Below are 14,851 nucleotides of genomic sequence, written 5' to 3'. Positions count from 1 at the left end.
GTAAAAATTGATATTGTACTATCAGGATTTTCCATTCCTTTATTCCGGAGTTTGGAATCCACCTTAAGACGGCGATTTACGCATAGAAAGGGGGCACAAAAATTAAAAAGAGATGAAAATAAATAGAATTGAATTGAAAAGAAATAAGAAACTGGTTTATAATTGATTAATATTCATTAAATTTTTTCTAAGCTTCAAAAACTTTTAAAAAATTTACAGTTGAGCGACTTATCACAGAATAAGAGGGATAAAGTACCCCTAAGAATCCGACTTGGTATATCACAGCGTTTATATAATTTCTGAGAAAACACTCAATTAGTAAATTGATTTTAAGTATTTCAAACAATAAATATTCTATTGGCTTTAAAAAATTATGAAATAATGTGGTAAATTTTAATTTATAACGACATTCTTGAATTTTTAAATCAATGAACTTTTTAGATAACAGAATTATTTTATTTAACCTTAGCTTTTTAGGCACCAATTAACCAATTTTTTTTTACTTAACCTGATTCATAAAAATAATGATGCAGGAACAACGTTTCAAAGAAGAAGTACAGTAGACTCTCGTTCAATTGGCTCTTTTTCAATCGGGCGCAAAATTTTGTTGACAATTTTCACATTTAATTATGAAGCTAATTTGCTCAAATTCGCTGTAGTTCTTCCTATTGTATCATGATTCTTTATAATTATTTTTGTGGAATTTACAAAGGTTTTGACGCCCAAATCTATCGATAAACCGGATGACATTTCGCCCCAAATGCCCATTTGAGAGAGAGTCTACTGTACGTCTACTCGTAAGGGGAGTTCAGAAGATCCGTTTTACTCTTTTTCTCTTATACAGGAATGGGATTGTCAATCTCATACTCCATGGAATCAAATGCAGTGAAGCTCTCTGAAAAAGCCTTTAGGGTGGTGTCACCACTTCTCGCCAGTGACCCACTTCTCGCCACCCATAGGTAAATCGAAGAAAAATCATATAATATGAGTAATAAAAAGGATATCAGGAAGAAAAACCAACGCTGAATATATTTTTTAATAATATTGTCCAAAATAATTTAGTTTCTGCCTTTTCAAGTAGGTGGCGAGAAGTGGTTATTTTTGAATTTTTAATAAAAATATATTTTTTAAATATTCCACCGTTAAATTGAGGGACTATTAGTTTGATATATCTATAGACAACATATCTAAGTAACTTTGTGTCAAATTTAATTTGCTTTACAATAAGGGTTTAAAAATTATAATTAAATTAATTTCAGTTTTTCCTAAAAGTGGCGATAAATGGTTACTCCACCCTACCTCATTTTAACGCCAGAAAAATTCCTGATGACCTAAAGGGATTCAAACCCGGAACACTTGCATCACAAAGCGAGCACTCTACAACTTGATCTAATACTGATTTCTTCTATATTACAAAGGATCTTCAGAGGAATTAATTTTGATTTACTCAAGAATCATCATGCGTTTGACCAAAAAAAGGTTTATCATTTTACTTTTTTCCTTGGTCTTCTCCTCTTGTGCATCCCTTTGCCCGGTACAAAATGCTTCATTTCTCTTTCTGTTTCTTTTTCTTCTCCTCGAGAGCAGACAAATGGGTGTAAGAAAAAAATTTCACAACCACTCTAAACCCTATAGATCAAATTGGTAGATGGTCGAAAAAGCGAAAAACTCCACAAGTTTAGGGGGATATGCTACAAATTTCACCAATTTCCTTCGGCTGCACTATGTATTATATTGAACCGCCTTAGAGAGAATAGTTAGCTTTATTGACTACTGCAAATCCTTGGGGAAAGGGGGTTTGGATGCTGCGACATGAGCAAAAGGTTTAGAGTTCGTAGATCCAACAATAACTCAGAGACAGAATCCAATATTTGGACACCACACATAGTATCTGGCAGGATGAAGAAGGAACATGTTGAGGACGCAATGGAAACTGGATGGGACCACCACAAAATTTACTCTGACCGGAACAATTTTCCCCCAAAATTCTAAGTGTATTGATTCCTTTTCATTATTATAGTTTTTCAATCCCAAGAAACAAAATGGTTTATTATAGAACAATTCCTCTTTATGTCTTTAAAAGGTTGTAGCAAAAATATGTATTATTAGGTTTATAGAATAGAAATATAAAAGGACTAAAAGCCTTTTTTATATTAGTCTTAACTTGGATAAGGATGTTTAAAGTGTAAATTTACAAGAATAAAGTTTCAATGTTAAAGATTTCGAGAGGCTCACTTCGAAATGCTAAAGATTTCTGGCAAAAACGGTCTATCGTACATCTATTTCCCTATTAAAATAGTCGGTTTTTGCACTGGGCGTCTCTTTATAATTATAAATTAATACTTAATCTATTTTTTGACAATTTTCTAAATAACTTCTTAAGCTATCAATAATCATTAAAATAAATTAATACTTATTTAAATTCTTTTTAGAAAAATTAAAATGTATAGTAGAATTTTATAGTCTGAATTTATTTTTCGTACTAAAATGGCTATTAGACCATTTAACGGATAAAACGTTTAAAGAAGTTTAGGAGCTTTTTGCAATGAAATTGATCATATAATAATATTTTTAAGAGTAATATTTAGTTAAAATAATACTTTATTTAAAGTTACGTAGTTCAAATAATTGTTTATTTATATATATCTTTTCATGCAATTTGAAATAAACATGGAAATTTTAATGTACGATTTCAAAATTAATTAAAACTACTTTTCTATTAGCGGCATTCGAAATTCTTATAAAATTTAACTAGTTATGGATGTAAATTCAAGGTACAATTAAGGTATAATAGCGTAACTAGAAATTTGACCAAAATTGGTATTTACAGATTTCCTCACTGACTGTTTCAGAAGAGCAAAATTAGGATGCCATAAAGAAGTACAAGCCCTATAAGGGCACTTATTCGTAGTAATCTCCTTTACACATTCAAAATCATGAGGGAATTTCAATACTTCTATTTTTGTCCGATTTCAAATTGCCCAATGTTAAATCTTCCGTAAACGAGATTTTTATAGGGGAAAGCGCGCTACCTTCAAGCTTCGAACAATTCAATCTTTTCTCAATGAACCTATATGAACCCATGGCTCATTTCATGAAATTTGAATCATCGAACTACTTATTAAGATATAATATTACAATGGATCAAATTTATTAAAAACATATTGGAAAGAAAGAATCATTCAATGCTTGAGTCGTTCGAAGGTAGAGCACTTTCCCCTATGTAGTTTATTTTATTATTATTTTTGCAATATATTTGTAATATTTCATTGTATTGTAAGGTAAAGTACCCTCGCTCGACAGATTCCCCGTCTCGACCGGTAGATTTATTTATTCAATTTATTTATATTTGCTATAATATTTTACGTATGATCTAACATTAATAAATCAATTATTCCATGAACGAACCAGTGACAAATTCATAGAAATTGACGAGATTGACCATCAAACATTCAAAAATAGAGCCACCTGTCGAATCGAGGAACCCGGTCAAGTGAGGGTACTTTACCTTATTTATTTGTCTTCATGTGTCTTGACAATAACTCCTATATCATGCGTCCACCGCCGTCTCAGTGTTGGCTCCAATGCCAAATGGCGGGAATACTTCTTCTCAGGCCCTACAATATTTTGTCGTATTAGACGATCTTTTTGTGGGTAATACCGGATTATTAGTCGAATATTCATATACAGTAGGGCGTTTCAACTAGGAAAAAAATTTTTTGGCACTATTCTCACGGTGCTGTATTTGATGAGACAAGAAAGTTTTTCTTCTACGACCATATGATCAGACGCTGTTTAGAGGTGGCTTAACGACCCTCTCTGTAGAACAAATTTCTGATTTTACCAGATTTTACACTACAGAGAGGGTCGTTCAGCCACCTCTAAACAGCGTCTGATCATATGGTCGTAGAAGAAAAACTTTCTTGTCTCATCAAATACAGCACCGTGAGAATAGTGTCAAAAATTTTTTTTCTTAGTTGAAACGCCCTAATATACAGTGTATGCAATTCGAAGATTTTTAATTAAATAATAATTCTGATAACCTGAAGAGGATTCAAACTCGGGATATAAACAATATAAATGTAAGCGCTCTACTAGCACATTGCCATTTTGGCATTGTGTCTCTTCAATGATTTAATATACTGTTTTTTTTTTTTTGAAATCTAAACTTTTATCTCGAGAGTCATTAGTTTTATGTGAATTTTCTTAGTAAGTATGACAATGATTTTAGAGCAGGTTTATAAACCTCCAAATATAACTTAATTTTAACCACTTTTAGAAATTCTACAAGAATTTTCTAAATTGTAAGTAAATTCCTGGTTGAATATGCCATTTGCATGTTTCTATCCCACTTTAAAATTTTGGAAACTGATCTCTCTTGAAGTTCGAGATGTTAAAAGGCTTGTAGCATTAGTTGAATCCTTTATGCGCGTAATTTAATCCTTTGAGTACGAATGGGTTTAATACTATAGTAAGAAAAATATTCACTCCTACTTCTAAAAGCGAAAACCAAATAGACTCAAATGAATCCGGCATAACTTTTAGATCGACAAAATTTCATGAAATCGAATTTCACATCCCTTTCTTTCTCAAAAGACTTACGTAAGTTTTTCCAACTCTTTCGATACCAAAATTAGTTTTAAGGGATGTAAATTTTGACTTTTTGAAATTTTCCTGATCTAAAAGGTGTGCCGAAGGCATAAAAAATTAAATTTGCTCAGTAAACCAAATTTAATTTTTTATTGCTCATTTGATTTTTTTACTTTAGGTCAAAAGGCATGGTTGACTTACTCATCTCAAAATAATTAAATACAGTGCAAAAAAACCAAAGAATTTAACAAAGAAGCATATAAAATAACTAAGATTTAATAAAAGATGTATTTAGAGAATTCCACAACATGATATGGTTAAGAAAATGCTTCTTGGGATCCTTTCCTCTGTGGCTCTTTGCGCCCTAGTGCAAATGGTGAAAAGTCTTGGTGATAATTTAATTTCCTTCTGAGGTTCATGGCTTCCATTTCTCATCTCATTTTCACCACAATATTTGTAAGAGAGGGTATTCCTTGTTCTTCATTTTGTTAACAAACTTTCTCAGGGAATTCTTGAAACGTGCACTTGAGGAATTCCAAATGACTACCGGAAATTTGTACTTAAATGATAAATCAACTGGATCCGTTGTTTGGGTCAAGTCAAGGCAGTTCTCCAGAAAGGCGGTAGGATGTCTGGTACTAATGACAAAGCGGGCGGGCCTCATTATATCCTCAAATGGACCACACCGCAAGTCATTAAGGAGACATTTACACCACAACTCGATGTTTTCTATCCCCCAAAACATGCAGGAGAGAAGAAATGAATGGTGAAATCTCAACTCGTGCCACCACCCTCCCCAAAAGACGCTTTTATCAGCACTCCAAGAGAAACTTCTTACACAAACCTTAAACCCCTTTTCTGCGCTACTTCTCGCCAGGACTTTAGAAGCGCAAAAATTCCTTCCATCTCCTCCTCTCTTTTATCCTCCTCGATTTTGCACATTACAAAAAGAATGCCAAGTTATATTACCCCATGCTTATGAGTTTGACTCTCGAGAGAATTCTCATTTGTGAATGCCACAAGAATAATTTAGTGAAATTCCAATATAAACCGTGCAAGAATGTTGCAGAATCTTCAAGAATCTTGTCATGATTCCTTTTTTGTAGTGAATGCCAAACAAAGAGTTATCCAAATTCCAACACAAATTGATAATCCTTTGGCGAATATGTTTTTTTAGAGAAATAAAATGTACATGATGGGTACTTGTGCATTTTCCCCACGGATAACAGCGCAATTTCCAGCAATGAGGAAAAATTGCGCAGAAATCAATATTTTCTGAAAAGATTCCCATTAAGGATTTACTTTGGATATAATTGTTACTCAAAGGAATGCTATACAGAGTTTCAGAAGAAGGGAAAAGGTCTCCACTTCAAATAGTTTTGATCCCTTCCCTTAACAACACAGGGAAATCTCCAACTTTTACCCAACTCACAAAGTTAATATTTTGGAATATTATCAACTTAATACTCTCTAAAGGTAACATAAACTCATGAGTAATAAGTTATATAATATATAGGGAAAATAGGGGATGTTCAAGCTATGGGCCGTTTAGTTTATTTAAATTTCTAAATTTATTATTAGTTTATTTATTTAATTTAGCAATAAGGTTGAGCTTCGGAGTCAAATGGTCGTATTTTGATACATCTTTACTAAAATAATGCAGATTTTGCTCACATAAGGAATAGCCGCGATACGTTTAGCACAAGAATTAGGGATAGTATAAGGACTGTCCTTTTTTCTTAAGATTAATAAGATAAGAATAATAAGTTAATTCAAGGTCTTCTTCTATGCTGAAGGTTAATTAAAAAGAAAACGATCTTAATAAAATTCATAATAAGTTTAACTCTTTTACGACGAGACACTTTTTACGGACTGAATATCAACAATAAAAATTTAACCGATAAACAAAATCAATGAAATATCTTACATCTAACCTTGAAAAATCCAACCTAGTCTGATTCGGTGCATTTTTTACCTGTATGAGCGATAAGGACCAAAAAAGCTCAAAACTTTAAGTATTTTTTTTTTCTGAGAATACCAATGAATAATAATTTTCAGTCTTATGAAAAATATTACCTATGAGTAATGTAGTTTTCATTCCCAAAAAGGTTTTGCTTAAAAAAATTTGGAAGTATAAAAAATAAATAAAATCAGTTATTTTTATAATTTAAAAATTCGCCATTTTTGAGCTTAAATATTTACTATATAGCAAATAGCTAGAGACTGGCAAAAAATATCTTAGATTCGCTCAACCTTCTACTTTTCAATTACGTACAAACATAAGAAAAAAATAATTCTAGGTAGTTAAGAAAAATTATTTTCTTTATGGGACACCGGTGTTCCTATCGTCCTTAAAGGGTTAAGTAAAATTGAAATGTCAAGTCTAACAGCAATTTATTGGTGGTTACCCCCTGAATTTATTAAAACTTTCGTTAAAAAGAGCTTTATGACTAGCGCACAATAACTTTTGTTTGTAAACTTGTTTTCAAAATTTTCTATAGGTGTGAGCGCGATAACTAGATCTAGATCTCACTCACTCTCATTAAAATATCAAAAACATGTTTACAAAACAAAATCTATTGTGCGCTGTGCATTAGACTGGAGGTTTATACCAATTCATAAATATCTATAAATCCAAAATAACGAGCAATTTTAGTGGTACAAAATCTAATGGGTAATTTTTCTTCAATATAATATCTTATCTTCATTAAAAATTTTCCAATTTCTCTAGAAGAAATTAGAGAAGTTAATTCACATGGTTAAACCTTAGTATTGAAGCCCATCTTAGACTAGAAGTTTAACCCATTAAAGAATATCGGGTCACAGTAGAGCCAAAAATTGTTTTTGACTATTCGGTAGAAATTAACTTTGAGAAAATCAAACCTTTGCTGGATCACCAGTGTCATATCCGTCTTTAAAAGGATAACTTCTTAAAATTTTCGAAATTAAAAGCAGTTTATTCAAATAATTTTCTTTTTGAATCGGTTAAATCGGGGTTTTTTTTTTTTAAATCGGTCAAAACATTTTTAAAAAAGAATCTCAGCTGAAACATTACCTGTTAAGAAAATAGAGAAGGACAGCAATATGACTAAACCATGAGACCTAAGGGCCTAAATAGATTCAGGCTAAACCTCCAAAATATTTAGCCTACAATACTTGGCACCATAAAATAGATAAAGGAAATTTATCCTAATGATCTCTAACTGATGATCCTAAAGCCCAAAATAGACACAGGGATCGGCTTAGGGATCAGCCCGAAAATGAGGATTGGTGTCTATACACTCAGGGATCAGTCCAAAATTTGGAGGATCAGGCTGATCTTCTAAATTCGTGAGGTTTAGTGAAGTTACGGGGATTAGGCGACATCAGCGCCAGTGCTAAAAATAAAAAGCTTCACTTTGGGGGTTTTTGGGTGCTTTTCGAAACGTCAATTGGGTGAAAAAACATGGAGAGTAATAGTACGCAATATCGCAAAATCTTAAAATGCATTAAGATTGAAGTAAAGAGAAGATCAGAGTGCTTCTTACTGTAATAAAAATCCATTGATGTTGCACTTAAGAAGCCTTTCAGCAATTAAAGTGAGGAGATTTAATAGAAATTTACGCTGAAAACGCTAATCCTTGATCCAAAATCCTCAGCGTATGATAGTTTGGGTTGATCCTTTATCGCCAAATTTTACGAGCTAAGTATTCACGAGGATCAGCCTGTGTCTATTTTCGGCATAAGCCCTGGGTGTATGATAGTTTGGAATATATCTTTACTCCCAAATCTTATGTGCTGAACACATTTAAGACTTAAATCGAGAGACGACTTAACGTTATTATAATTAAAATAATGATTAGATTAAATTCCCATCGATTTTCAACTAATTATGCCGTTTCTCGGCTTAAGATGTAAATATAATCTAATCATTATTATGATAATAATTGCGTTAAACTGTCTCTCGGCTTAAATCGTAATTATGTATAGCATATTACAGGTTGAATAATCTCGAAGATTAGCCTGTGTCTATTTAGGTCATAATATTTGTAGCAGTCTCTGAACAAAAAAAGCATGAATGGACCAAACTGTCCCATTCTTGTTTTATTGAGACCTACAACAACATAATTTGCTACAAGATAGGGGAAAGTGACCAAGTGACCATGCTTGATACTGTAAAATGATGTCCAAGGTTTGTGATTATTTTCTGACTAACACACAAACCGAAGCGATTCTTGCACTATGGCAAAAAAATGTCTCACTTATTAGGTTCATAATCCAACCTCAAATAGTTCCTGGAAATCCTTAGATTTTCCTCAAGAAGAAAATGGAAATTCAGTAGCGATTTTTATACAAGTTGGGTTCGGGGCCTTCCTGTATAATAATTGATTCGACAATTCGGAGGCCCATATTCACTGCAAAAAATTCACCGGATACAAAAAATTGCACATAAATATTTAGACGGAACTCTAATCTATCTGCTTAAATCGTTTGTACGACTGGTTATTAGTTTTAAAATCACTTTTATGTAATTTTTCTAAGCTATGTTTTTGTGACATTAGGGCGCTAGCGAAAACCATTTATTCACTTTGAGTCCATGAAAATGTCATTCTGCAACCTTAAAATTCAGGCAACAGGGTTGAAAATTATGTCAATTGTCGATAAAATTGGCGGATTGCAATATGTGTAATTATGAAATAATCACATCTAATGATATAGTTGCCACATTAAAATTATCATTCATGGACCCCTTCTTAAAATATAGGATGGACACAAGTAGAATTTATGAATTTGTTACCACCCACAAAAACAGTGTCCACCAAGTAAAAATATTTTTACATAAATATTAATACTGATGACCCCTCTATGTGCCTATGATAGTTGTTTTCCTGAACAGCGACATTAATTAAGAAATACTTATGAAATATCATGTATCGAAATTACAGTTTTGGGCCTATTTTTGATTTTTGCTTCCTGAAACTAGGAAAAAAGAGCTAGGATCCTAATTTTTTTAGGAAATGTGAGGCTTAGCACCAGCTATTGAAATATATTGCGATGAGTCATAACTATTGATTAACATAGGAAAAAATAGTTATTATCAAGCTTGGATCGTATCAAGCATGGTCACTTTCCCCTACTATTTCTTCAACCTTCCCGACTTTCGAAGGAAAATTATTTCTTTTTTAAGGGTTAGATTAATTTTTAACCGCGTTTACTGACTTTGTGAGTAAAAGTAGCAAAAAAAACATATTCCAGACTTGCGTACTCTCCTACTACCAAGAAGAAAGTTGCAATAAATCATGCTTCAGTGCTAACGAGCTCACTATCGAAGGCTAACTTTTCTTACAGAGGATTTGCAATATTTTATCACAAGATTAGTGCAGCAACAAAAACTTGAGATTATATGGCTAATATGGAGCTTTAGCTCTAATAAAGTTTCAATGACTCTTGATGACTGCCACGACAGGTTTGTGACGGTTTATATGGAGAGTTGTAAAAGAAAACTCCTTCACATGTCTTTTCCATAAAGGCAAAATGTCAAATGCTGCAGAAATATGTTTTGAACAGATTATTCTAAAGAAAATTGATAGACATATCGTAAATATTTTATTTTGTTATGTCCATTTTCTTCCAAAAAGTCAATTTTAGATGAAACTTTATAACCTTATGATGTGTTCAATTTTATGAGTGTCTCTTATCTCTATCAGTGATGTAAAATGCGAGAGTTTCCTCTTTATAATATAGCCCAAAATTCCACTAGATAATTCAGGCAGAAATTCGTACTCTCACATCTTTCAATTACGCTCGAGAATCGGTTGGAAAGATTTTTCCTTTCAAGGGTGCCATAATAAATTCAGCATTGTGAGAGTGCTTTCCAATTTTCAGGAGGAGGGAAGGAACATTCTACTGGGCAGAGCTTACGCTTGAGGGACATGGGGTATTCTAAGAAGAATGGATGATCCTTTGTATGAAAAGGGAGTCCTGTTGGAAAATCAAAGAGTTCAAAAATTACCTCAACATTAATTCCTGGTATTGGAAAAGTCTTCTTTGCTGGATTTTCTTTTGGTGTATATCTATAGAATTCACGACGATATCTGTACCATCTTGTAGAGTAGAGATGCTCACCCTCCAAATCATACAGACACATGAGATTTCCATCGTCACCACTCCTGATCACTCGTGGAACGCTCATTTGGATTATTCGCAAGGATAATGCTGTACCTGCAAAAATTCACCAATATCTCTCAATTTTGTACCTCCTAAGAGTCATTCATTTCTATTATGCGGATACGTAAAGAGAAGGATTGGAATATAGGACAAACCAGTGATAATAATAGTTAGAACGCCTAAGTTATTTGTGATCCTTATTTGGACAACTTAGTGAAAGTATTCGGTATTTGAAATAAACCTTCTTAAACTTCATTTAAAATTCATGTTAAACATTGTCACAGCAGAACGATTTATGACAATAATGTTAATCTCTAATACCAAATTTAACTAATGATGTCCTCATACATAAAGATAATCTTTATTTATGAGCGAAATCAGCTTGTTTGCAATAGAGTATGAAGTCGGTAAAACAGAAGAATCTAAGATCTAATATTAAATATTCCACTTAAACGGAATAAATCTTAAGATTATGAAAAGTTTGAATTAAAACACTTCTTTTTAAAATAATTTTTCATTTTTTTTTTTGAACTGCATGTTTCACTTTTATTATGTTTCTTATTTGATATTTGTAATTTCTCTATTTTATTCTAATGACGCAATAGTGGCGGAGAAATGGAATAGCTTAGACCTTAAACAAAAGGTTTAAAGTTTAAAGAGAAATGGCTGCATATCGTATCATCAGAATTATAATGGAGTATTGCTTTCATTTGCGAAACAATCTTATGTAAACCTCTTAAATCATTAAAATTTTTATTTATTATTTATTTACTTTTATATTTTTAAATTTTTAATTTTCTCAATAGATTAAAGTTTTTTTAATATGGGAATTTGATAAATTTTGGGAAAAAATTCTCTATAGAGTCACTCAGATAAAATGTGTTATAAAAATAATAAATTGATTACAATAGGTAAATTGTTGGAATTTTTTTATCGAATGGAATTTGAAGGTTGTGTTTAGTATAATCTGAAGGATCTTGTAATGCAGTTGGTAAAAGCACTAGTCAGCTCTTTAGCTCGTAGTTGTGAATTCGAGTCCCTCTCATAGTAATAACTGAATGTCCTAAAGAAGAAATTTTCGTATCTAATAAACCGTAATGGAATGATCGCCTATGTTCAAAAAACCTGATCAATTCAGAATTATCTAAAAAATAAATAAATAAATAAATAAATAAATAAAAATGATAAAATTGTTTATTATAAAAATTGAATATTAAAAGTAACGAGCCAAGTATTTAAATTCTACAAACCATAGATATAATAGATTTTAAAAGCGGGTATAGTTTATTCTACAATTTATTATGTATGTTTATTATGTGATGTTTTTTTTAGGCAATCCTTAAGTACCCTTATGGTCTTTAGACTTAGACAATTCTCAAAAAGTTGAATTAAAGAAAAGCTTACTAAATGCAGTGTTGCAGTCATCCCCGGACCGGAGTGCAAAGTCAAGTCACCCGTATTAACGGTATTTATACTAAATCGCTAGTAGAGTTTTGTTCGGGGGAAGGTAAATCTTACCATGGTTTAGGTTAACTAGACAAGTCAGTGCAGTTTTTTTTATGTAAAATTAAGCTGAAAGATCTTTTTAAGAAGTTACTGGTTTAACTCATCAGCTAATACGAAATAATTTGGTTTTCGGATTTCAGATAAACCAATTCCCAGAAATCTTGTCCACCGAGAAGTATATTTTCTCAAAAAGGTTTCTGAAAATTAAGTCCCAGAGGGTGAATTTTAAAAATATTTAAATTTTTAAAAGCTAAATAGCTGCCTTATAGAACTTTTAAAATTTTTAAAAATTCATCTTTCATTTTTTTTAGCGATCCTCCCAACGATCTATTTCCTATGAAGATGTAACATGAGCTAACCCAAGAAGCTAAACAGCTGCCTCATTGAACCAAGAAACTTACAAGTCTTTTAACTTTTAATGCTTCTTTAAAAGGCTTATAATGAGAATTTTGTGATGAAATTCCTGTAAAGACTTTAAAGCCCCCTTAAGACTATGCTACTTTACTTTTTTGTTGTCTCATCAGTGACGGAACCAAGAGCACTTTTAACCAGATTAAAGAATTTTGGTTTTATAACGCCTTATACGGGCTTCAGACCTAAGGCTTAGCCAAATGGCTTAACTGTTCTAATTTCTTATTAATCATGATTTTTTGGGAAAATTTAACAATAGAACTGTATTATTAAAGAAAAATAACCTATTAGACTTTCAAAAAGCAATTAAATTGCACGAAATTTAGGATTTTGAGACCTCCGGGAACTGTGCTTAACCTCTAATCTGAACACCGCTTTAGAAAATTCCACAAGACTATACTGAAAAGCATGCTTCTTGGGAACACTAATTACTAAACTTCTTATCGAAATACCTCTCGCAGGGGGAACTCACAGAGGCTAATTCCCTAGACATACTTTCGACTTAAGCCGAGAGACGGTTTAAGGCAGGGGCATGACATTTCCTGTGTTTCCCTTATGTTTCTAGCGAGCCGAAAAAAATTTTGAGTTTATTAGCTGTTTTCTGTCATTGTAGAATGAATTAGGAAAAATACTAATACAAAATAAATGCCAATTTAATAACGAAGAGGCAACCGAAAACCCTAAATTAGCAATCTACGTAGTTTTGGAGATATCTCGTGAAATGTGTACGAAAACAGGGGAAAAATTACACTAAAACTGGTCGCATTTTTCAGAGCTAATGTGACCCTCCTGGTTTAACGTAATTATAATCAAAATAATGATCAGATTACATTTCTATTAGTTTTTGGCTAATCCGTCTCTCGGCTTAAGTCGATATATGGCTTAATTAGTGGGAAACAAATGTAAATTTAGTCAAATCATTATTTTGATTATAATTACGTTAAGCCGTCTCTCGGCTTAAACGAAATGTCTAACACTGAGAGAAATCCGAAAAAGTTAAAATACCATTCCGGATATGCTAATTTTACCCTGCATTATTAATCGGAAATCGGTGTAAATATTATGCTTTTTTAGGTGTATTAGGGGTTAAAGTTACCCTTTTTCATGTTAATTTTACAGTTAAAAGGTGTCAAATTAAGATTAAAAATGTTGATATATTTTTACACCTATACAAAATATTAAAGTTACGAGGAAAAAAAGTTAATCGCACAATCTTTTTTCTCAGTGAAGGTACATATAATATGTACTAAGAACGCTTTTAGGAAAAATCAACACAGCTTCGAAAGACATCTATGATTACAATTCCAACGAGGGTTTAACCGTTGAGATGAAAATAGTTTTAACATAATTTACATTTATTTTAGCAAATTACACGTTTTGTATAGTATTAAAGATATTATTTTCTCATTTGATCAAATAGTTCACATGTGATCCATTTGTCCCGTAAGGGTTGAAGGAGTAATCTTTTATATAACCAATTTCAATTTTCCTGAAAAGCCCTAGCTATGTAGCTTAATTACACTATCTGTTATTTCTTTCTTTGGAATCAGTGCTAAAAGAGAAAGAAAGACTGTAAGCCACCATATGTGGGAGAAACATAATAATAAAGTAGAGGAGGATAAAAAAGGGACATTTAGTCACATTGTGACTATGTAATTGAATTCCATGGAGATTCCCTTTCACACAGAACTTTTATATATTGACGACAAGAAAAAAAAAAGAAGAGAGATTGTGTGCTATGAGAGAAATGAAGGAAAGAAAAACAGAATGTAATCCCAACCATACATTTGAAGCATTTACATTCTTGAGCCTAAATTGCACAGAGTGACAATTTTAATGATATCATCCTGGTATATATGAATTTACCCTCAGCATTTTGTTTGCAAAGCATGCGTGAAAGTTAATCTCAGGTTTATTGTGTTTGGTGCTCTAAAATAGCGATAACGAGTGGAAGAGTAAATTTAGCGCCAAAAATACAAATTTTCTTATTTGTTTTCCTTAATTTCATACTCCAAAATTTACCCTTAAATTCCCACTTTATTGTTGTAAAATGAACATGTATCATTCTAAAATCTCACACTACAAATTTATTAGTCACCACAAATTATCCATCTACATAACATGTGAAAATTGCAATGTTATGATGAGAATGTTGAAAGGGTTTCAAAACACACATTAAGAGGATCTGGTGGAATTT

The 14,851-nt window shown here is 32.0% G+C and overlaps 1 protein-coding gene across 1 annotated transcript in view; it reads right to left on the bottom strand.

Moving 5' to 3' along the window:
* Window positions 1-14,851, bottom strand: part of LOC129805862 (uncharacterized) — a 161,493-nt gene that overhangs the window by 68,045 nt on the left and 78,597 nt on the right. Inside the window, exon 2 of the mRNA XM_055854085.1 lies at window positions 10,583-10,791. Within this exon, the coding sequence (XP_055710060.1) occupies window positions 10,583-10,791 (209 nt within the window). The remainder of the gene's footprint in view (window positions 1-10,582; window positions 10,792-14,851) is intronic.

This window comes from Phlebotomus papatasi, chromosome 3 (assembly GCF_024763615.1).
Source record: "Phlebotomus papatasi isolate M1 chromosome 3, Ppap_2.1, whole genome shotgun sequence".
Classification (NCBI taxonomy): Eukaryota; Metazoa; Arthropoda; class Insecta; order Diptera; family Psychodidae; genus Phlebotomus; species Phlebotomus papatasi.
Note: the sequence above shows the minus strand (reverse complement) of the source record. Positions and strands in the feature narration are given on the sequence as shown.